The following is a 20,739-nucleotide window of genomic DNA, read 5'->3' as shown; positions in this document are numbered from 1 at the left end:
AAACAACTCCAGCTGAGGAAGAGGAGGAGGAGGAGGAGGCGGTGGCGTCGCTTCCTGCTGGCGGGGTCAGAGGCCGCGCGTCATGTGACTCCAAGATGGCTGCGGGGCCGTGAGGAGGCGGCGGCTCCGGCCATGGCGGCGGCGTGAGGGGGACACGGGGCTGCGGCAGCGGCGGGGCCGGGCCGGGGCTGCGCCGGTGCCTCCCGCGGGGCCCGGCGGTGGCGGGGGGACCGGGGGCGCGTCGCTGCTCCATGTCGGTCTCGTCCTGCGGGAAATATGATCAGCGCCCCTGACGTGGTGGCCTTCACCAGGGAGGAGGAGCTGGAGGATGATCTGTACCGCGAGCCGCCCCTGCCCGAGGAGTACTCGGTGCCGCTGTTCCCCTTCGCCGGCCAGGGCGCCAACCCCTGGGCCAAGGTCGCCGGCTCCAAGTTCACCCGGGACTTCATCCTCATCTCCGAGTTCTCGGAGCAAGTGGGGCCCCAGCCCCTCCTGACCATCCCCGATGACGCCAAAGTGTCGGGCACCTTCGATCTCAATTATTTTTCCCTGCGGATCATGTCTGTGGATTACCAGGCATCCTTCGTGGGGCACCCTCCCGGCTCTGCCTACCCCAAGCTGAACTTTGTGGAGGATTCCAAGGTGGTGCTGGGGGACTCCAAGGAAGGGGCCTTTGCCTACGTGCACCACTTGACCCTGTATGACCTGGAAGCCAGGGGCTTTGTGAGGCCCTTCTGCATGGCCTATATTTCTGCTGACGAGCACAAAATCATGCAGCAGTTTCAGGAACTTTCTACCGAGTTCTCCAAAGCCTCCGAATGCCTGAAGACGGGGAACCGGAAAGCTTTTGCCAACGAACTGGAAAAGAAACTGAAAGATCTTGACTACACCAGGACCGTCCTGCACAACGAGACTGAGCAACAGAAGAAAGCCAACGACAAGGGGTACTACACAACCCAGGCCATTGAGAAGGCCAACGAGCTGGCCAGTGTGGAAAAGTCAATCATCGAGCACCAAGACCTGCTGAGGCAAATCCGGTCGTATCCCTACAGGAAGCTGAAGGACTCTGAATTCCACCCCTACGAGCCAGAGTGTGCCCTGGACCGGGCTGACGTGGGCAGCGATCAGGACCCGACTGCCTCCGACCCCTCTGAGCCCGGTGAAACTCACCTTTACACCCACGTGCCATCCTACACCCCCAAACTAATCAAAGCCAAGTCTGCCAAGTGCTTTGACAAGAAGCTGAAGACACTGGAGGAGCTCTGTGATGTTTATTTTTTCACCCAGACCCTCGACCAGTTGCACCATATCGAGAGGACTTTTCGAGGGGATGTGTGTTACCTCCTGACAGAGCAGATCAGCCGGGCTCTCCTCAAGCAGCAGAGTGTCACCAACTTCCTCTTTGAGGATGTGTCTTTCCTGGATGAAAAACCTCCTGAAAAACAGTACAGAGGCTGCCAGGGGCTCGGCCAAGATGTCATAGATGAAAAGTGTTCGGAAGAGTCCCTTGCTCCTAAAGTGGTCATCAGCCTGGGCTCCTACAAATCCAGCGTGGAATGTGTGCCCATCAAGATGGAGCAGGAAATGGAGGGCTCTGAAGAGCCCAAAATGTCTGAGTCTGTGATGTCTGAGCACCAGGAGAACCTGGACTACCTGGATGCAGATATCAAAGGCAGCATCAGCAGCGGGGAGAGCATCGAGGTGCTGGGAACGGAGAAGCCGGGGTCTGGGCTGACAAAGTCGGAGAGCCAGGCCAGCCTGCCCGTCATGGCCAGCCCCCAGGCGGGCCGCAGCAAGGTGGGCAGCCGGCGCACGGTCAGCGAGGACAGCATCGAGGTGCTCAGCACGTGTCCCTCCGAGTCCCTCATCCCCGAGGACTTCAAAGCGAGCTACCCAAGTGCCATTAACGAGGAGCCCTACGCGGATGACGACGAGGGCGGCCTTCGCTTCGCCCCCAGAGCGAACCCGGGCGTCCACGACGGGCAGGACGACATCTCAAAGCAGGAAAGCTTAGTGCAGGTGGATGCTGCCTGTTGTATCGGGAAGGAGAGTCCCAACTTCCTGGAGCCCCTGGCCGAGCTGGGGCAGAAGGCGTGCGAGGAGGACGGCGTGGTGCGGATCCCCCCGCAGCCGTACCGCCCGGCCGAGCCGGCGCTGCGCGGGGGCTTCCCCTCCCACGAGGGCCTCTCGGGGGGGCTCCTGCCCTACGAGCTCGACTCTCGCTACCTGACGGGCAGCAGGGAGGTGAGTAAGAGCAGCCTGGACGAGTGCTCGGACTCCACGAGCTACATGAGCAGCGCTGCCTCCACGTGCTCCGACAGGACCCCGTCTCCCGCCCACCTGGCCTGCGCGGCCGGGGACAGGCACAGAAAGAGGGCCGGGCAGAACGCGCTGCGCTTCATCCGCCAGTACCCCTTTGCCCACCCCGCCATCTACTCCCTGCTCAGCGGGAGGACCCTGGTCGTGCTGGGAGAGGACGAGGCCATGGTCAAGAAGCTCGTGACGGCGCTCTCCATCTTCGTGCCCAACTGTGGCGTGTACGCCAAGCCCGTGAAGCACTGGGTCACCTCCGCTCTGCACTTGGTGGATTTCCAGAAGTGGAAGTTGATTGGACTGCAGAGGTAAATGCAAGGATCTGTTTGGTTTAGTAGGGTTGAGGTGTGTGGTAAGAACTTCGTCTCGGAGGGCAATGGGTGTGCAGGGGAGGTCTCTTAATTACCAACGTAGCTGCCGCGAATTCCTGCTGGTGGGATTTATTTTAGAAAAGGAGTAGTCTTATCCCTGTATCCAGCCTCACTTGAGAGTTAATGTTTAAAACATCTGCTGGGCGCTTGCTGCCTGCCTCAGGTGAGTTACTTGGCCAGGAGGTTTTTGCCTGGCAAAGCAGAGAGCAAACATCTGAGTCCTGCTGGGTTCCTGGGTGATCTCATGCAAGTGTTCCTGGAGTCTCTTGTATGCTCTGGTTTGCCATCTCCTACTGGAACTCTTCTCACATTTCTAGCTGTAATTTTAGGGTAAATGGTGCTGTGCTGGAGGGGAGCCTATTGAAGTGATGAGATCTGTAGGTCAGAATTGGAGTTCAGCACCTCAGTCTGTGCTGGAGAGGAAGAACGGTCCCTGGAGCTGTGCAGGAGCATTGTTGGGATTGTAGGAAACCTCTAGGGTGAGAACTGTCCCAAAAACAAGTGCCCCTTCCCAACACCCAGTCGTTGTTGGGATTGTAGGAAACCTCTGCTTAGGGTGAGAACTGTCCCAAAAACAAGTGCCCATTCCCAACACCCAGTCCTGAGCTGTGGCTTCACATATTAGCTCATATTAGCAAAGAGTGTTTGCTCTGCTCAAGGGCCCTGCCCTTGTTGATGAAAAGGATTTTTTTGTGTGTTCCAGGATGTGTTCTGTGCCTTGGGTGCAGGTATGGCAGGGAATGGCCATTGCTGTCACCAGTGTGGAAAACATGAGTCAAGAGTGGCAGACAGTGCTGAGCCAGGCTGGAACAGCTCCTGCAGGAGTGTTTGTAAACAGCAGGAAAATTAAAACACAGAAACCTCCTTTCTGAGCTGCAGGGTATTGTATTGCTGGGGGATGTGGATGGTGAAATTATCCAAACTGTGAGTTTGCTCTCATTTCTGTGCTTGTGAGGCAGGATGACAGCTCTGCCAACAGCTGCTCACAAGCTCTCTGTCTGTCAGTGAGGTTTTTAAAAACCCTGAGTGTTTACTCGTTGCTAAATGTTTGTGGTTAGATGCCATTTTTATAAACAGAAATCTTTATTTAAGAACTGCCTGTAACATGTGTCAGTCATTTTAGCTCTCCTTTGTGGAATGTTAATTAAGTGTTCAGTTTAATGTGGGTGCTCTCCACAAACCATTTGTAGGAGGGCTCTGGGAAGGAATTTAGAGGCTGAACTATTTATTCCAGTAAGGATCCTGTGTCTCCTATGTCCAGGTGCTGCCTGGGCACTGGGGCAGCCCCTACACCAGTTGGGGCTCCCAGTTTGAGGCTGGGAGCTGTATCTCAGCCCAGCAGCCTCCAGCACAAAGCACGGAGGAGCTGAAGGGTTTGCGTGGGCTGGTAATTTGCATTTCAATAGCATTAGGTTAAGCTTGGTGGTAATTGTATCCTTGTGAGCTGTGTTTGCACCTGAGTGACAAATAGCCAGGCTCAGCCACTGAATGTTGTGGGTTAAGGATGGTTCTCTCTTTTAGGAAATTCAGAAGGTTCTGCTCCACTCAGGGCTTCGACCACCTCAGAGCAGCTCCCTTGCAAAGTGATTTGGGGGGAATGTGGAGCTGGGGAAAGGGGGGCCTGCTTTGGGTTTCTGAGTCACATCGGGAGCCTCCCAGCTGCTGTAAGATGTGTCTGTTCACCAGAGGTGTCCTATGAGTCCCTCTGTATGTCACTGAGGGAGGGAGCTGACCTGAAGTGTGGTGGTTTATGCTGCAGCATGCACAGTACAGATCAGGGCACGTGGGAATCCAGGGAATCGAGGTTTCTTTGGGATCTGCCAGGCTGGAGAGCCAATTTGTCCCTCTCAGGCTTCATTCACCCACAGTGGTCTTGCACCAGCTCGTGCAGGGCACGAACACACCCTGCTGCTTTATCCTGTCTGCCCTGCAGCCCTGACCTGTCTGTTGCTGTTGCAGGGCAGTGTCCCCTGCCGGGGTGAACGTGCTGCACGCCCTGAGCCGGTACAGCCGCTACCTGAGCATCCTGGACGCCGACAGCAAGACCCTGCGCTGCCCCCTCTACAAGGGCACCGTGGTGGCCCGGCTGGCCGACCACCGCACGCAGATCAAGCGTGGCAGCACCTACTACATGCACGTCCAAAGCATCCTCACCCAGCTGTGCTCTAAAGCCTTCCTCTTCACCTTCTGCCATCATTTGCACCTTCCCATCAGCGAAAGGGAACCGGAGGAATCCGTTGTGAATCGCAGGATGAACTTCCTAAAGCTTCAACTGGGCCTTGCCAATGAAGATATCAAAATCGTGCAGTACTTGGCCGAGCTGCTGAAGCTGCACTACATTCAGGAACCGGGGCAGGGGGGGAACCCCCTGCTCAGATTTGACTATGTCCCCAGCTTTTTGTACAAAATCTAGCCTTGCACAGGCCGTGTGCCCACGTGCTCGGGGTCTGACAGAGCTCATCCGTGCTTGACATTGCCTCTGTCTGCAGTAGCTCTCACACGTCGGGAAGGGGCCGAGGTGTTGGTGGCTCTGCTGTGCAGAAATCCGGGTCTGTGGGAGTGCATTTCTGGGTGTTCCCTGTAGCCAAAAGCGTAGATGTTCCATCACATAAACCATCAGGCACTCTGTAAACGTTAGAAGGGGCACTGTTAAAGTGGATCACGGCAGCATCCCGGGGGGTTGTGACATGAGGGGAGGTGGGCTACCTCGGGGATCAATACTGACTAGTGTGCAGCCCCCATATAGCACAGTGTCCTGCACGCTTCTGCCAGAATCCTGAGCACTGTCAGTCCCTTCCATGGAGCCAGGGCTGTGACCAGAGGTGTAAAGTGAAGTTTTGTATCCACTGATGTGACTGTCATGGGAGTGTAGCTCAGAGCCCCCTTGCAGGGTGGCACAGCCACAGATGGTGTCCCTTCCTGCACTGAGTTTCTGGGCACTTCCCAGGATAGGTTCTCCCTGGGTGAGTGGGAGCACAGCGGAGGCACACGTGGTTCTCTCCAGAAAGGGTTTCCCAGTGTCTCCCAGCTTTGTTAAAATCAGGAAGGTGGAAGCAGTCCCTAAGGCTGGTGAGCCCCGAGGCGCCGGCCGCTGCGAATGTAGAGCACTGTGCCTTGTTCATTTGTCACCTCCGACTTGCTGGGTGTGGAGGGAGCCTGGGAATCCTCAGAGCGTGTGAGGTTGGGGGTGGCTTTTTAAAGGCAGAAGGGAGCTGAAGGAGGGTGTGAGGGTCCTCTTTTTAGGTGCTTTTTGTGGTGGGGAAACGATGTGATTCAGCTGGAGCCACGCTGTGAGACAGCAGGCTGTACCACAGGCTGGTGAGGTACAAGTGCTCAGGAAAGATTGGGGATGAATGTACTGGATTCTATGTTTTATCCATAATAGTTTATTTTATTTTATTTTGTTGGGGAGTTGGCTTTTGTGCTTTGTGGTAAAACAGGGCTGGCATTGCTGCCTGCTGCTCCTGGCTGAGCCATTGTCGTGTCCTGACTACCTCTCCCAGGGCTCCTGGGTGGCTCTGGATGGGGCAGAACTGCTGCTCTCTGAGCCTGGGTACTGAGAACTTTTCCTTTCAAAGCTTCTGTGCCATAAAGGAGGTACCAGCAACGTGGTGACACTCCCAGGTCGTTCCTGTCAGTGCCCAAAGCTTTGTGCCCGGGCACAGCGCTTCCTTCTGGAGTCTCGTAGGTGATACTGAGCCTGGGCTGCTCTGCCCAGTGCCATGTGGCAGTAGCAGCTCCCAAGGTACTTCTAAGTAAGAAAAGTCTTTCTAGGAAAGCTAATCTTGGTTTTAATTCTTTTTAATGCTGATTATGGGGTGAGAGCAGCTGACATCATACAAGAGCTGATCTGTTCTTTGGTTTGTTGAGTTTTTTTTAAACTTCTGTTTATGGTGATAATGTGAGGCAGCTTTGGAGGTGAATGTCATCTTCCTTCTGAGCTTGGGAAGTTTCTGTGTACAGCCTGGGGTTCCCCAGCATGGCTTAGACCCCACTGAGACTTGCTGTGAGACCTGCACTCCTCCAAAACCATGTCCTGGAGGCAGGGAAGCTCCTTGGGGAGGCTGTCATTTTGCACCAGCATCAGTGCCTCAGGATTGTGCCACCTCCTTCTCTCCCCTGGAAAGGGCTCTCTGGGGTATAAATCAACAGGGCAGAAAAGTTGTTTTTTAAGGTTGTTGCTGTTTGTGGTGGCTCAGCCAAGTTGGCCTCGTGGTTCACTCCAGAGGGATTTCCTGGGTCAGGGGTTGTTTGTGATGGTGTTTTGAGGTCGTGGTTGGAAGCAGTGTGGTGTGGCCTTTGCTGAAGGTGAGCTTCTCACCTTTATAGCATGTTCAAAGCCTTTTCCTGTCCTGCCTGTGCCCTCCTGTCTCATGTGAGCCGAGTCTGCTGGTGAAAGGCCTCTGTGTCCATCCAGCTGGCTGCTTCCTGATGTGACTCAAGGTGCCCCTGACTGATTCATGCACACCCAAATTCCACACTAAAGCTGAGGTGAGATTCCCTGGGGGAAGAGGCATCTGGGTAGATGAGTAATGCAGGTGACACCAGGTAGATGAAAGCTCCCAGCATCCTGCTGTGGAGCAGTGCTCAAAACGAGCCTGTTTCCTGCTGAGAAACCACCTAGTGCTGTTTGGGTTTAAGGAGGGACAGACTTTCTTCCTGCTGACTCATGTCTTCCTCCAGCATGGAGTGGGAGAGATGATTCGTGGTGGCTCATCTTAGTCACAGTGGTCTCGACCTGTGGTGTTCAACTGTGCTCATAAATTGATAACTCACTTCTTGCTCCCTCTGTCCAACCTGTAGTATCTGATATTCAAGGCCGTGTTGAGCAATACTTGCACTATCACCTGTCTGACCTGCTTCACCTCTCTGCCACAAAGCAGCCCTGACTGGGGAGGATGCCCCGGGGGCTTGGCTGGAACATCACCCAGTTCTCAACAGGAGCTCCGGGATTATCTGCAACTGGGAGCTGTGGAGAAACACGCCCTGGAGTGCTTGTCCTCCTCTCAGCAGTGTAACCTCTGAACTGGACTGGAAAAGGGGGAGGTGACACCGGGCTGTGGCACCTCTGGGCATTTGGAGCCCTCTCTGCTTGTGGTGGCAGAAACTGGGGGGATTGCGAGGGTACCTGGTGTTTGGGAGCTGAGTTCCTCTTTCCTCTGTAATTTCTCTGTCTCTGTTCTTCTGCTGCTGTACAGTACAGATCCCTGTATTGGCACTTTAGGACTTTCCCCCATCTCTGGTGTGGTACCTCACCAGTTTCTGATATTCACAGACTAACAACAAGCCACAACCTTTGCACTGACAGCTCCCACCATGACGTGTGTGTCGTTGTCTTGCCTGAGCCATCCTTCCACGAGGAGCGGGGTGGGTTCCTGGCAGTGGCAGTGCCATCCTCACCAGCCTTTCAGCTGCCAGAGCCAGCAGTGCCCTGCATGGCTGTCCCCTGCTTCTGTGAGTGCTGCCAGCCCAGCATGAACCCACTCCCAGCCCTGCTGGCTCCCCCCTTGCTGCCAGGGAGAGGAGGTGTCCACCTGGCTGAGAATTCATCAGAGCAGAAGCCTCCCCCAGCCAGGAGGGAGGGCTCCCGCTTCCCACTCCTGCTCTTCCCAGCTGCCAGCCCCTGCTCTGCTCTCCACTACCCCTCCTGCTTCCAGCTCCCACCCCAGGAGGCTCAGCCATAGCTGTAGGTGATCTTAACCCTACAAAGGTTTCATTTCTCAGAGAACAGTGCTCAGATTTCCTTTCATCTGATAGCAATCACTTCTGAGCAGCTCCACAGCTGCCTATACTCTAGCAATATTCACCGTGGTGGGAGAGGCACTCCAGGGGTGGGAGCTGATGGCTCAGTGCCCCCAGGCCAGTTCTTTGGGTTTTATTGAGTGTGAGGGTCCTGAGCCCCCTGGTCTGGTGGTGGGGGCCAGCCCACACTGCAGATTCTGGGAGCTGGACCAGACCCAGGGCTTGTAGGAGCACGGTGAGAAGGCTCCTGTAACAGGGTCTGAGGGAATTCAGGGAGCTGCCCAGGCTGCAGGAGAACACCTGCCCCAGAGCACAATGTCAGAGCACCAAACTGCACCCCGATATTGGAGGGGTCACAAACCCCCACCCACTGCTCCCTGAGACGGATTTAACTGGAAGGCAGAAGCAGGGTACCCGGTCCTGCCGGCAGCACGGCTGCTGGCACGGGGATGGGGCTGGGCTTGGAGCTGCCTCTGAAGGCTGCCAGGAGGCTGTGATGAATTCTCATCTTATTTTAAAAGCACTGTATCCTATTCCTGCATGTTGAGTTCCGTGTGTGTGCCCGTGCGTGCCGAATGCTTGCGTCAGTAGTTAGGGCGAGTGTGACCGGGAGAAATCCAAGAAGCATGTCTTAGTGTCGTGCTGTGTTACTGCACAAGAGTTTAACAGATGTTAACACCAAATGACTAGTCTAAGAAATGTACTTTTAAAAAAAAAATATTTATTTGGGTTCAGATATTTTTGAAATACAAAAAAAAAAGAAAAAAAATTGGTCGTATTTTTTAAAGCTTATAATTTTTGTCATACGTTGTGGTTAAATTCTTAATTTTACCGTGCTTATTAAAAAATGGTTCAACCTTTGTGCCAAGGGCTCTGAGAAGATACTGGAGGATCTGGTTAGGATGAGATGGTGATCCCAGGAGGGATGTTGAGGACAAGGCTTGGCCTTGTCGTAGCCTTTGGAGGTGGCAAGGCACATAGGATGAAGGGGAATCCTTGAGGCTGAAACCAGGGGGACTTTTAGTGGCTGTGAGCTTCCTTGTGAAGCTGGAGCCCCTGTCTCTCACACTGCCATGGGCAGAGTGTCCAGGGACTGTGGATAGACCAGACTACATCTCATCTGCTGCTCCACAGCCAGCAGGAGCTGGATGGCACCTGGCCGTGAGGTGAGGGTGACCTGGTGCTCAGTGACACAGTGGTGAAGGGCTGGTGTCCCCACAGGGGTTGTATTCATGGGGTCCCTGTGCCCCACATGGGAGGGGAAGGGGAAGTAAGAGCCAAAGGAGGAGCTGCTGCTGCAGTTCCACAGGGAAGTGCTGGGAGAAGGCACTGGGGTGTTGGTCTCAGGCTGGGCATTGTGGGTGTGCCATAATCCCAGGTACTCCCGTGGCTCCAGGAGCGGGCATGGCTGTGTCCCTTTACAGGACAGGCAGCCCCGGGAGCGGGAACATGGCTGCAAAGGCTTCTACCTCTTCCTTCAGTGCCTTCAGCTCCCCACGGTATTTTGGGTCCTCCAATTTGTCCTTGAATTCCTTCAGCGTGGCCTTGGGACTCATGTCCTTCTGCACACGCAGAGCCAGCTCGATCCCTGCCAGGATGGGAGATGTCTCGGTCAGCCCTCGCAGCTGCTGCAGCCCACGGCTCTCCCAGCCCTGCTGCTCCCTGGGACACAGCCCTGCTCCCTCCCTCCTTCCCATCTCAGGGACTTGCTGCCCAGGAAAACAACTTGGAGCTCCTGAGGACAACTGGGAGAGAACTGCGAGAGGGACAGGCTTTCAGCCCAATGCCTGCAGTGGGGAGAGTTTGGCTGGTCCCAGCTGTGGCCAGATGCCCTCCCACACATCCAGATGTGGAGGTAAGAGATGGTTATTCCTCATTTGTGGGTGTGCTCCCTTGCCAGCTGGTGCCTCCTCACCCAGGGGAGCTGCCCTGTTCCAGGCTGGTGCTGGAGCTGAGGCTCCACACGCCCCCAGCTCACCTTTGTGGATGTACTGGGCCACCTTGCGGAAATCGTCCTGCTGGAAGCCGCGCGAGGTGAGAGCCGGCGTCCCGAAGCGGAGGCCGCTGGGCCGCAGGGCACTGACATCACCTGCAGCACAACGAGGCACGTGTGACCAACCCTGGCACCGAAACCACCACCTGTGGGATTCCAGCCTGGCTCCTGGGGCGGAGCAGGAGCTGGCAGAGCTTGTGGGATCCCTCACCAGGGCACGTGTTCTTGTTGCAGGCGATGGAGCAGAGCTCCAGCACCCGCTCGGCCCGGCCGCCGTCTGTGCCTTTGCTGCGCAGGTCCACCAGGATCAGGTGGTTGTCAGAGCCCCCTGCAAAGAGAGGGGTTGGTGGGATTGGGAAAATATTGCTCCTGCAGGAAACTTCAGCAAAAGAAGGCTTGAGATCTAGCAAGGGGTGAGGAATTGGCCAACAGAGCCCTGCCCAGGGTGTCCTTGAAGAGCTGCCCTGGTCAGAGCCCAGGGTCAGCCCCATCCCACTGCCAAGATGTGTCCTCACCTGTGACGATGTCGTAGCCCATCTCCATCAGTGCTGATGAGAGTGCCTTGCAGTTGGCCACCACCTGCTGCTGGTAAGCCTTGAACTCGGGTGTCATGGCCTGATGCAGCGCCACGGCGATCCCTGTGGATAGAGGGAGGCCAGGGTCAGGTTTGGAGGGCTCCCACCAGCAATGGCACTGCCAGCAGAAACCATACTGGAGCCAAACAAACTAATGCACTGATCCTTCCTTTCCCCTAACCAGGCTGGTTGGCATTGCCATGAGCCAAAACACAGGATAGGACAGGCCTGGTCACTCCTTGGGCAATGCTGGATCAGCCAGCTGCCTTTTGCCACAGTGTCCCCAGGCTGTGAGCCCTGTAGGGCAGCTGGAGCCTCCCGTGCTGCCGCTGGGGGTCAGAGCCCTGCCAGGACACCTTTGCCAGCTCCCTCTGCCATGCTGGAGCTGGCAGCCAGCCTGGCTGCATACCTGCAATGGCGTGGTTGTGTGGGCCTCCCTGCAGCCCCGGGAACACCGCCTGGTTGATGAGGCTCTCCAGGTTGTAGAGGGTCTCCTTGCCTGTCTTGGGGTCCACGCTGCGGGTGCCTGTGAGACAGGGAGGACATGGTCACAAGGCAGCACAGCAATCCTTCTCCCACAAGCTGCTTTCACCCCCTGGCTGCTCACAGCAAGCACAGTGGTTGTTCCTCTTCAAATCTGAGCCAGGGTTAGTGCAGGGAAGCTCCCCAGACACTCCCAGGATCCTTCTGCCCTCCCTCCTTCCCAGTCAGAGCGGGAAGCAGCGTTAACTTGCAGCGTTTCTCCCGGCACCCCGGCAGGTCGGGCACCTTTGCGGTAGAAGATCATGCCGGCCCTGCAGCCCCGCAGGGTTTTGTGGGTGGTGGTGGAGACGATGTCGCAGTGCTCGAAGGGCGAGGGCACCACGCCGGCGGCCACCAGCCCGCTGATGTGTGCCATGTCGGCCATGAGATAGGCCCCGTTGTCGTCGGCGATCTTCCGCATGCGGGCGTAGTCCAGGTTCCGCGAGTAGCAGCTGACACCTGCGGGGACAGGAGGTGAGGAGGGGACAGGAGCAGATGTGCAGGACCCTGGGACAGCCCCAGGACCAGGCCTGCGGTGTGGACAGCCCAGCAGGCTGTACACAAGCACAGTACACAAGCTCCTTCCGGGGTGGTTGTGTTGGAGGTTTCCTCCTGGCACTGCAGCATCCATGGGCTTATGGGTTTGCTGCTGGCTTCAGGGAGCCACCCCCACCCCGGCTGTGCCAGCAGGGAGGTCAGTACAGGTGTGATCCTTACCTGCTATGATCAGCTTGGGGTGGAAGAGCCGGGCATTCTCCTCCAGCTTGTCATAGTCGATGTAACCCGTCTTGGGGTTGACCTGGGAGAGGAAGAGGAGGCTTCAGCCACCTTGGTGTGTGAAGATCAGCTGCAGTGCTGTCCTCCAGGAGGGACTGCTGGCAGCCTGGTGCTGGTACTTTTAAGAGGCACCAACACTTATGATAACTGCATCCTGGCTCTGGCTGGAGCAGCTCTCTACCTTGTAGGGCATGGACTCGAAGAAGACGGAGGTGGCAGAGATCTTCTTCTTGTCTGTCATGAAGCCGTGGGTGAGGTGGCCACCATCGGGCAGGTCCAGCCCCATGATCCTGCCGTGGGGCTCCACCAGGGCCGTGTACACCGCAAAGTTTGCCGGTGACCCTGCAGCGAGAACGCACTGGGCTGGTTATGAATGCTGGGGCACACAGGGGCCTGGGCAAACTGTCCTGGCTCTCCTGAGCACCCCAATACCTGAGTAGGGCTGGACATTGACTCCCCACTTCTGGGGGTCGAGCCGGTAAGCCTGCAGGGCTCGCTTCTGGCACAGCCTTTCCAGCTCATCCACGAACTCTGTCCCACCGTAGTACCTGCAGGACAGGACAGGGCAGGGCTAAAACCAAACTCAGTACTCAGAACAGGCCCTGTGACCAAACTGGGGTGACGCCCCTTTTGTGCAGCCACAGCAGATGTCACCCTGCTGAGATTGTCCCATGTGTGGCCAAGGACAGAGGCTGAGAAGGTCAGAGCCTGTCCTGGAAGAGCCTGGCTGCCAGCACAAGGACACTGCTTCTTCTCCTCTGAGGTAAGGCCTAGCAGGATGGGGGGTTCTTCTCCAACCCTGCCAGGGTTTTGGTTGGTGGGCCTTAGCCCCAGCCCCATACCTCTGTCCTGGGTAGCCCTCAGAGTATTTGTTGTTCATGCAGGATCCCAGGGCCTCCAGGACTGCTCGGCTTGCAAAGTTCTCCGATGCAATTAACTCCAGCCCCAGCCTCTGCCGCTGCTTCTCCTTCTTGATGATGCTGTGCACCTTTGGGAGAGGAGAGAAATGCCTTCAGCCATCTCTGCACAGAGCTGTCGATGTTCCACCACAGGAACAGGGCTTGGAGAGGGGCCTGGAAAGCTGCTGGAGACCAGAGATCTGATCCCTTCTTGGTGCAGCTGATCCCGAGCAGCCTCAGAGAGGGAACAGAGGATGGATGGGTTCCAGCAGCCCAGCCTTGGACCCTGCCACATCCTTGGCTTGACAGGGTCAGCATCCCCACGGCTGGCTGGGGGATGAATGAAGCAGCTGGGCAGGAGCCAGGAAGGGGCTCTCACCTCGGGGTCATTGGTGTCCAGTGGCTCCATCACCATCTTGTTATGGGAGGCCCAGAGCTCGGCGCTGGGGAGGCCCTGTGTTGAGCTCGCCATGGTGCTGCTGCTGGGTCTGAGTCACCTGCCAGGGGAACAGGGAGTCTGTGGGATGGCAGCAGGGCTGGGTGCCTCCACATCTCCCTGTGTGCTGCCTGCTGCCATCCCATGTATTCCCTGGGAACAGCCAAGGGCTGTTGGGTGAGGAAAACACAAAACCCTCAGGATTCCCCTGCCTATTTAAGATCAGTTTGTTAATTACTGTGCTTTGATAATGTCTGATACTCTCCCATCACCACCCCTCCCTGAGCTCCCCCTGCCCCACTCAGCAGTGCCTGATGTTTAATTTCAAGAGCAGTGAAGTGCTCGTACCCACAGATCTCAATTTTAACACATGCTGTGATGCCCAGCATGCTTAAACCTCTTGGCTGCTTTCCCTTGGGCAAAACTCCAGGAGGTCAGAGTCCTGCCCCAAACCCTGACTGAAGCCTCTTGTGGAGCTGAGAGGCCCTGAGAGGCAGCAGCTCTGTCTCTGCTGGGTTCCATGGCATGGGCGATGCCCAGGCCTGGCAGGAGCCCTCTGGCCCAGTTGATGCCACTGCTGCTTTTGGGGAAGGAGTAACAGCCTAGCTGCTGCCTTGGCAGAAAACAATGCATCTTTTTACTCATTAACCCTGCAAGGACGGGTGAAGGTCCGTGAGCAGGTTATTAAGCAATCCCACACGGTTTCCTTGTGCCAAGCTGCCAAAGTCCATTCACGCCACCCAGCAAGGGCAGGGATGCTCAGCTATGCTCTGGCCCAAGCCCAGTCCCCACTGGCGGGGTGGGAATCCTCACGGCCAGAGGGGCTGGGCTGAGCAAAGGGCTGCGAGGGGAAGTGCTCTGGCTCTGAGCAGGATGCAGGTGCTGCATGTCCCCCAGCCCAGGCTGCTGCAGCACTCCTGCAGAGAGGGACAGAGCTGCCATTCCCACTCAGGATAAGACCCCCCCCCATACCTGCCACCTCACCTGGAGAACCCCATCCCCGAAGCTCTATCTCCACCGAGTTCAGCACCCCCTGTATCCCCACTCCATCACCTCCCACGTCCCGATGCCCTGGTGACGCGCCCCTCTGCCCTGCCCCGGGTGGCGGGGACCAGCGCTGCCTGTCCCCCGCAGCGGGATGCCATGCCCCAACCCTGCTCTCCCCACGCCGCACGGTCCCGGTCCCGGTCCCGGTCCCGGTCCCGGTCCCGGTCCCGGTCCCGGTCCTTACCCGATCCCGATTCCGCTACCGCGCGAATTGCCCGCGCACTACCATAGCCCGGCCTGGCCCCGCCCCCTCCGCGCCGCGACCAATCAGCGCCGCGCTCCGCCCCAGTGGAGAATACGCTCGGGAAGCACCTGGACCAATCAGCGCCGCGCGCTGCCCCCTCCCCGCCTCCCATTGGCCAGCGCAGGGGCGGGGCTGGCGGCGCGGCCCGCACGTGGCGCCCGGGTGACCTTGGCCGGGGCGGGGGGCCCGGCAGTGTCGCCCCTCCTCTGCCGTCACCCCTGTGCTGTCATCCCTCCTCTGCCGTCACCCCTCTGCCGTCACCCCGCTGCTCTCACCCCTCTGCCGTCACCCACAGCTCCGGCCCTGCCTGCCTTGCACCCCAGGTGCTTCTCCGCCAGCCCTGCGGTGTTCCCAGTGTCCTGCCACTTCCCCCATGCGCCGAAGGATGGGACACCCCAACACCCTGCAGCGGGCAGGGAGCATTTCCAGGCACCCCCAGAACCCCCCAGCCAAGACCGTGTCTCCAGGACAGCGGGTGTGCCAAGCCCTGGCACAGGCTGGGCACGTTGCTGCTGTTGTGGGGAGCAGAGCTGGCCCTGTCCCCCCTCACGGCAGGGCACCCCGGTGCCCAGAGGGATTTTGGGGTGCTCAGGAGGGAGAGCTGCCAGGGGGGTGAATGGTGGAGGCAGGCGAGGGGCTGTGTTTTCTTCATTCATCAAATCCCAGTTAGTGGGTGGGCTTGCCCAAAGAGCCCCAGGGAACCTGCACCCCTTGGGGCTTCAGGGGTTAAATCAACACACCACAAATTGAGGAAGAAGATTAGGGAATAAGTGGTCCTACTAAATTCCTCGTGATCCCAAGCCATGGGAAAATGGGGCGAGGCAGTGTGAGTCACCCTGGAGAGGAGCAGCACAAGGGGAGTCAGTCGGGAGGGTGAGACCACCCGCTGTGGGCAGAGCAGCCAAGGATCAGCGCCGTGAGCCCTGCCAGGACCTGCCAAGGCAAGTGCCAGGATGAACAGGCGAGAGATGAGGAGAAGGGTGGGCTCACCAGAGGGTAGGGGGTGGGTAAAGGGCCTATGGTTACACTTGGATATAGATCTGGCGTTGCCCTGCACCTCCCTGGAAGGGGCTTGGTGAAGGAACAGTCTGTTAACATCATTGTTACCAGTCTAGATAGCTTTTGCTGTCATAATTTGTTACTGGTCATCCAAAGAGGATTGGTCACAGTGGGGGATCTGGGTTTCCATGGTTTTGCTGCTGGTCCATGCTGGATTGCTGCTGTGGGCTGGTGATGAAGGTGTTGTTCTGACACACTGATATCAACAGCAAAATTTGGGTTGGTTTCTCTGGTTGAGGTGGGTCTGTGAGGTGCAGCTGCACATGCTATAGAGAAGGACTTCGTATTAATTATAAATTCATTTATCTAATCTGGCTTTTCATACACATTTTGTGTACAGTTGCTCACAAAGATTTTCACCTCTCTTGAGCTGCAGATAACAGCTCTGTTGTGATTTCAGGTCTTGGCTTGCTAGTGATGGACAGCACCTCTTCTTCCCCTTCCCTCTTCTCTGCCAGCTGTCCCACGGAGCAGCCTGACAACGCCACTGACCATGGCTACTACTCTGGCCTGCAGAAGACCATGCACATCCTCTCCATGGTGGTGTACAGCATCGCCTGTTTGCTGGGGGTGTCAGGGAACGGCCTCGTCATTTGGATTGCAGGCTTCAAGATGAAGAAGACGGTGAATTCCATCTGGTTCCTCAACCTGGCCATAGCTGACTTCATCTTTACCTTTTTCCTGCCCCTCAGCATCGCCTACACCGCCCTGGGCTTCCACTGGCCGTTTGGGAAGCTCCTGTGCAAGCTGAACAGCACCATGGCCTTCCTCAACATGTTTGCCAGCGTCTTCCTCCTGACGGTGATCAGCATTGACCGCTGCGTTTCTGTGGCCTTCCCCGTCTGGTCTCACAACCGCAGGAGCCCGGAGCTGGCGGCCAGGATCGCCCTGGGGACGTGGCTCCTGGCTGTCCTGCTCAGCTCCCCGTACCTCGTCTTTCGGGACACCGTGGTCAGTTCCAGGAACGTCACCAGCTGTTACAATAATTTTGCGCTGTCTGACGATTACACGTCGGAGGCAACGCGCAGGCTGTGGAGGATGCGGCACAAAGCGATGATCGTCACGCGATTCTTATGTGGGTTCCTCATCCCCTTCATGGTGATTCTCATCTGCTACAGCGTCGTGGCTGTCAAGCTGAAAAGAAGGCAGTTGGCCAATTCTGCAAAGCCCTACAGAATCATCATTGCTGTCACAGCCTCGTTTTTCCTCTGTTATTTCCCATATCACGTCTTCTCCTTGCTGGAAATATCCAACAACTCTTCCAGCCACGAGATGAAACTGGCCCTTTACATAGGGATCCCCTTGGTTTCCAGCCTTGCTTTCTTCAACAGCTGCATCAATCCCATCCTGTATGTCTTTGTGGGGCCGGATTTCAAGGAGAAGTTTCGCCAGTCCATCCTGTCGACCTTTGAAGGGGCCTTCAGCGAGGAGTCAGTCCTGGGCAGCCTGACCAGCCGGCGCAAGTCCAGGTCTGCTTCGGAAGTGGAGGTCCCAAGGGTCTGAGCAGGTGCTGGTGTGGAAGGGGCTGTTATTTTCTCTGCAATTTCCCTCATTTCAGAGCTCAAATCAAGGGACTGGGGACTGTGAAGGGCTGCACATGCTAACGAGGTGTGATTTTGTGTTTTGGAGATGTCTCAAATATGCTATGATTTAACACAGTGGGGATGGAAGAACTCTCTGGAGCTGCAGCAAGGTGGGTCAAAGTAGCAGCATTTTACTCCTTGTGCCTTTTGATTCTTGTGTATGGAGCCTTTATAGAAAGAGGGTTAAATGCAATGGCTGTATGTATTTTTGTAGGGAATGGAATAGTGAGTAAGACACTCTTTTCTCTCCTCAGACAGGACAAATCAGTGGTGATGCTGCTGTTACTCAGATTTGATGTATTTCTGAGCAATGCTTGTCTCTGTGTTTGACATGTTTCCAGCTCTTAAATAGCACATATCTGATACATTGTGCTGTTGGTGAATGAATATTGACCCCCAATAAACTTGTGTAAAACATACCCATCCTGTTGTGTGCCTGTGGGATAAAACACTTGATCCAACCTGACAGAGCAGGTTCATCTTTGGTAACAGAACAAACAGATAAAAAGATTAAATATCTAGAATTTGGAAAAAAACCATTGGTATTAGCAGCAGCTCTATGAGTGAGGCAGACAGGACATGACCTGGGTGTGAGGATTTGCCTGGGGCACATGGATCTGATTGCCAGACCATGGTAATGGTTTATTGGGGTTTCAGACCTTTGGGTACATTTGAAAACCAGTGATTGGGAGAAGGAAGAAGTGGCTGAGCTGAGTCTGGCCAAACTTCATGTTTGCAAGCTGTCCAGGATGAAGAATGTGGGGACTTTCTTACAGGTTTCATAATAAGCCTCTGGAACTCTTAGATTTTTGTGAGTAGAAAATGTCGGTCACGTAACAGGGAATGACAGCACGGAGGTGTTGTCATTCCCAGCCCATCCTCGGCAGCTGAGCGCGCAGGGACTGTATCACACCTCCTTCTCCTGCCCTACCCATTTAACCTGCAGATTAGTCCAACCTACCAATTGTCCTCTTCATCCTGTCAGGAACCTGCCTTGGAGCCTCCCTGCTCCGGTGGCTGGAAAATCTCTGACTCCCAGCTGGATTGTAGGAATTTACACGTACCTCACTGTTCTGTATGGATGATGTTACGAATGAGAGCTGTCACTTGAACATGTTGGGGATTAATTATGGGTCTGCTGGGCTATGCACTGTTGAATGAAGGTAGTGATCCTGAAGGCACACGTGCACTTATTCATACACAAACCCGCTGAGAACAGGGAATGTAATGTGACCACCATACATCAAGCTTGAGTGAACAGATTTAACCTTTGCCACAAATTGCTGCCTGTCATGCAGATAAAACTGCAATGTTTGCTATGCAGCACGTAACTCTGGGGCTATTTACTTGCACCTGGTGGTAAACTACACCATCGATTGCCATGTCAAGGTTTTGCTTGACCAGGTTTGCTCTTTCTGGTTTTCCTTATCTGTTTGCAGAGTCCACATAATTCCTTGTGACAAGAGTCTCCATGGGTGTTGGACCAAGGCCTTGGACTCCTGGCCTGCCTCTCTCCTCAACCCTGGCAGCCTTGAAGGTCAGGATTTGAAGTGTTGACTGGGTTTATGGTAGGAAAGAAAGCAATTTTCTGGGTCATTTGGAGATCCAAGGTGGGTACAGATTCCCATGGGACAACGTGGTTTAAGTGAAGCAGAGCATCTGGATGATCTAAGGAATTACCACTGGAAAAGCCTTAGGTAACGGAGCAGGATGAGCTTGGGATAGAGATGGATTTGTCATCCTGATTCTGATCCCTGCCCTTTGTGCAATGGGAAACTGTGCTGACAGTAAGACAGGCCAGGCTGCCAAGGGACTGCTTCCAAGATAAATCTCCCATTGTATCGAGTTCCCTCATGCTCAGACTATCTCATTATCACGGGCATAATTGTCAGTCCCTCATTCCCAACTAGGAGGCAGTTCATTCTCTCTGATATTTCCATTTGCCATATCCTTATCTAGAAAAGCTTGAATGATAAAAAGGGGGAAATACTTTCCAACAGGCAATCAGAGGAGGCTGAACGGCTGCTTTGGCAGCTGTTGCCCCCTCTGACGCAGCTTTGCTGTCAAGGCTCTTTCACATGCCATGGGAGGAGTGGAACAGCCTGAACCCCCCAGTATTTGCAGTCATTGAGAAAGGTGCTGAACCCCCTGCCCTGCTGGGGTGAGGCCTCATTGGTCCTGCAGAGGGGCCGATCCGACAGCTCCACCCCTACAAACAGCGGGCTGGGATGGGCAGAGCCGCTGCGGGGCTCGGGGTCCAGGCACTGAGGTGTGTGTGGTCCAGGCAGTGCATGGGGAGCCTTAGCTGAGAGAACAAGCAAGATTTTAGCGAGCATTTAAGTCAGGGATCTCACCACGAGCAGGTGTTGCTGACTTTCCTTGGAGGAGAGACTATTGCAGGTGACTCTGGAGGCAGGAGAAGCTGCAGAGATGTCTGGGAGGAAAACAGCCAAGGAGGATGTGGCAAGTGGTAACAGAAGAGGAGAAAGTATTTTCTCCCTGGGACCTGGATGAGATCAGGGAGATAAAAAATGGGCTCAGAATATTTATGAGGAAAGAGGAAGGAGTGGGAGCCTTGAAAGTACCAGCAGCAGGATAGTGAATGCAAATGAATGGGAGGGACACTGCAGCAGGTGAGGAAATTCTCATTAAGAAGAGCTTAATGAGACAATAAAAGCCTCTGGGAAGCCTCACAGTCCCCACGCCTTTCCTCTGGTGAGACTTTCCTGGTGAGTAAAATTTTTAAGTGTCCCACTCTTGAACTTGTTTGATAAGGTCAAAGGCAGTACACAGAAGTCTGAGAGCAGAACCTCTTCCAGAGCTTGCTGAAATCAGGCAGGAAGGAAATAATACAGTGAATAAGAAGAGAGGTTCTGGTAGAAAGCTTCTCTGTGAAGGAGATGTTGGTAATAGTGTCAGCAAGTGGGGTAGGCTGAAGAGGCCTGAGGAAGGCTCAGCCTTTTTTTGGTGTAGCAGCTGGGTGAGGGTCCCACTCCCAGTATGGGCATTAATCTGCTCTCACTGGTCCTGGTCAGAACCAAACTGGGGAGGACACAATACACTTTGCTGCTTCCCTACACCTCTTCCAGCTCTTTTTTAGTGCATGGGCCAAGGCGGGTACCAAATCTTTCTTTGCACCTCACGGTTGTTCATGCAAAGCATAGGACCTGCTCTCATA

At 55.5% G+C, this 20,739-nt stretch overlaps 3 protein-coding genes and 1 long non-coding RNA gene across 4 annotated transcripts; 3 read left to right on the top strand and 1 right to left on the bottom strand.

Annotated features, from left to right (window-relative positions):
- The first annotated feature begins 59 nt into the window (after positions 1 to 59).
- Positions 60 to 9,294, top strand: SMCR8 (SMCR8-C9orf72 complex subunit). The gene is made up of 2 exons (XM_041462416.1): positions 60 to 2,621; positions 4,644 to 9,294. Exons 1-2 carry the CDS (start codon positions 277 to 279, stop codon positions 5,095 to 5,097), a joined length of 2,799 nt encoding a protein of 932 aa, XP_041318350.1. The 5' UTR covers positions 60 to 276; the 3' UTR covers positions 5,098 to 9,294.
- A 494-nt stretch (positions 9,295 to 9,788) lies between these two features.
- Positions 9,789 to 14,926, bottom strand: SHMT1 (serine hydroxymethyltransferase 1). The gene is made up of 12 exons (XM_041462417.1): positions 14,860 to 14,926; positions 13,572 to 13,689; positions 13,136 to 13,281; positions 12,726 to 12,841; positions 12,475 to 12,635; positions 12,234 to 12,315; positions 11,763 to 11,975; positions 11,404 to 11,520; positions 10,935 to 11,057; positions 10,631 to 10,747; positions 10,405 to 10,515; positions 9,789 to 10,014 (listed from the first exon to the last, which is right to left on the bottom strand). Exons 2-12 carry the CDS (start codon positions 13,662 to 13,664, stop codon positions 9,845 to 9,847), a joined length of 1,449 nt encoding a protein of 482 aa, XP_041318351.1. The 5' UTR covers positions 13,665 to 13,689; positions 14,860 to 14,926; the 3' UTR covers positions 9,789 to 9,844.
- LOC121350774 lies at positions 11,888 to 13,300 on the top strand. The gene is made up of 3 exons (XR_005954723.1): positions 11,888 to 11,990; positions 12,932 to 13,056; positions 13,178 to 13,300. It is a non-coding gene; the product is annotated as an uncharacterized LOC121350774 (long non-coding RNA).
- Positions 14,927 to 14,976: 50 nt separating the features above from the next.
- LOC121350772 (chemokine-like receptor 1) lies at positions 14,977 to 17,948 on the top strand. Its single transcript, XM_041462418.1, has one exon. The coding sequence runs from the start codon at positions 16,396 to 16,398 to the stop codon at positions 17,479 to 17,481; it is 1,086 nt and encodes a 361-aa protein (XP_041318352.1). The 5' UTR covers positions 14,977 to 16,395; the 3' UTR covers positions 17,482 to 17,948.
- Positions 17,949 to 20,739: the final 2,791 nt, after the last annotated feature.

This window comes from Pyrgilauda ruficollis, unplaced genomic scaffold (genome assembly GCF_017590135.1).
Source record: "Pyrgilauda ruficollis isolate IOZ18807 unplaced genomic scaffold, ASM1759013v1 scaffold16, whole genome shotgun sequence".
NCBI classification, from domain to species: Eukaryota; Metazoa; Chordata; class Aves; order Passeriformes; family Passeridae; genus Pyrgilauda; species Pyrgilauda ruficollis.
This window is presented reverse-complemented; position numbering and strand designations above follow the sequence as displayed.

What these genes read in the sequence shown, in the direction of transcription:
- SMCR8 (XM_041462416.1), top strand. Translation starts at nt 277, where the DNA reads ATGATCAGCGCCCCTGACGTGGTGGCCTTCACCAGGGAGGAGGAGCTG. An exon ending in AAGTTGATTGGACTGCAGAG is followed by an intron (nt 2,622 to 4,643) that starts GTAAATGCAAGG and finishes TTGCTGTTGCAG; the next exon opens with GGCAGTGTCCCCTGCCGGGG.
- SHMT1 (XM_041462417.1), bottom strand. Translation starts at nt 13,664, where the DNA reads ATGGCGAGCTCAACACAGGGCCTCCCCAGCGCCGAGCTCTGGGCCTCC. An exon ending in CAATGTCCAGCCCTACTCAG is followed by an intron (nt 12,636 to 12,725) that starts GTATTGGGGTGC and finishes TTCTCGCTGCAG; the next exon opens with GGTCACCGGCAAACTTTGCG. An exon ending in CATGATCTTCTACCGCAAAG is followed by an intron (nt 11,521 to 11,762) that starts GTGCCCGACCTG and finishes CCTGTCTCACAG; the next exon opens with GCACCCGCAGCGTGGACCCC.
- LOC121350772 (XM_041462418.1), top strand. Translation starts at nt 16,396, where the DNA reads ATGGACAGCACCTCTTCTTCCCCTTCCCTCTTCTCTGCCAGCTGTCCC.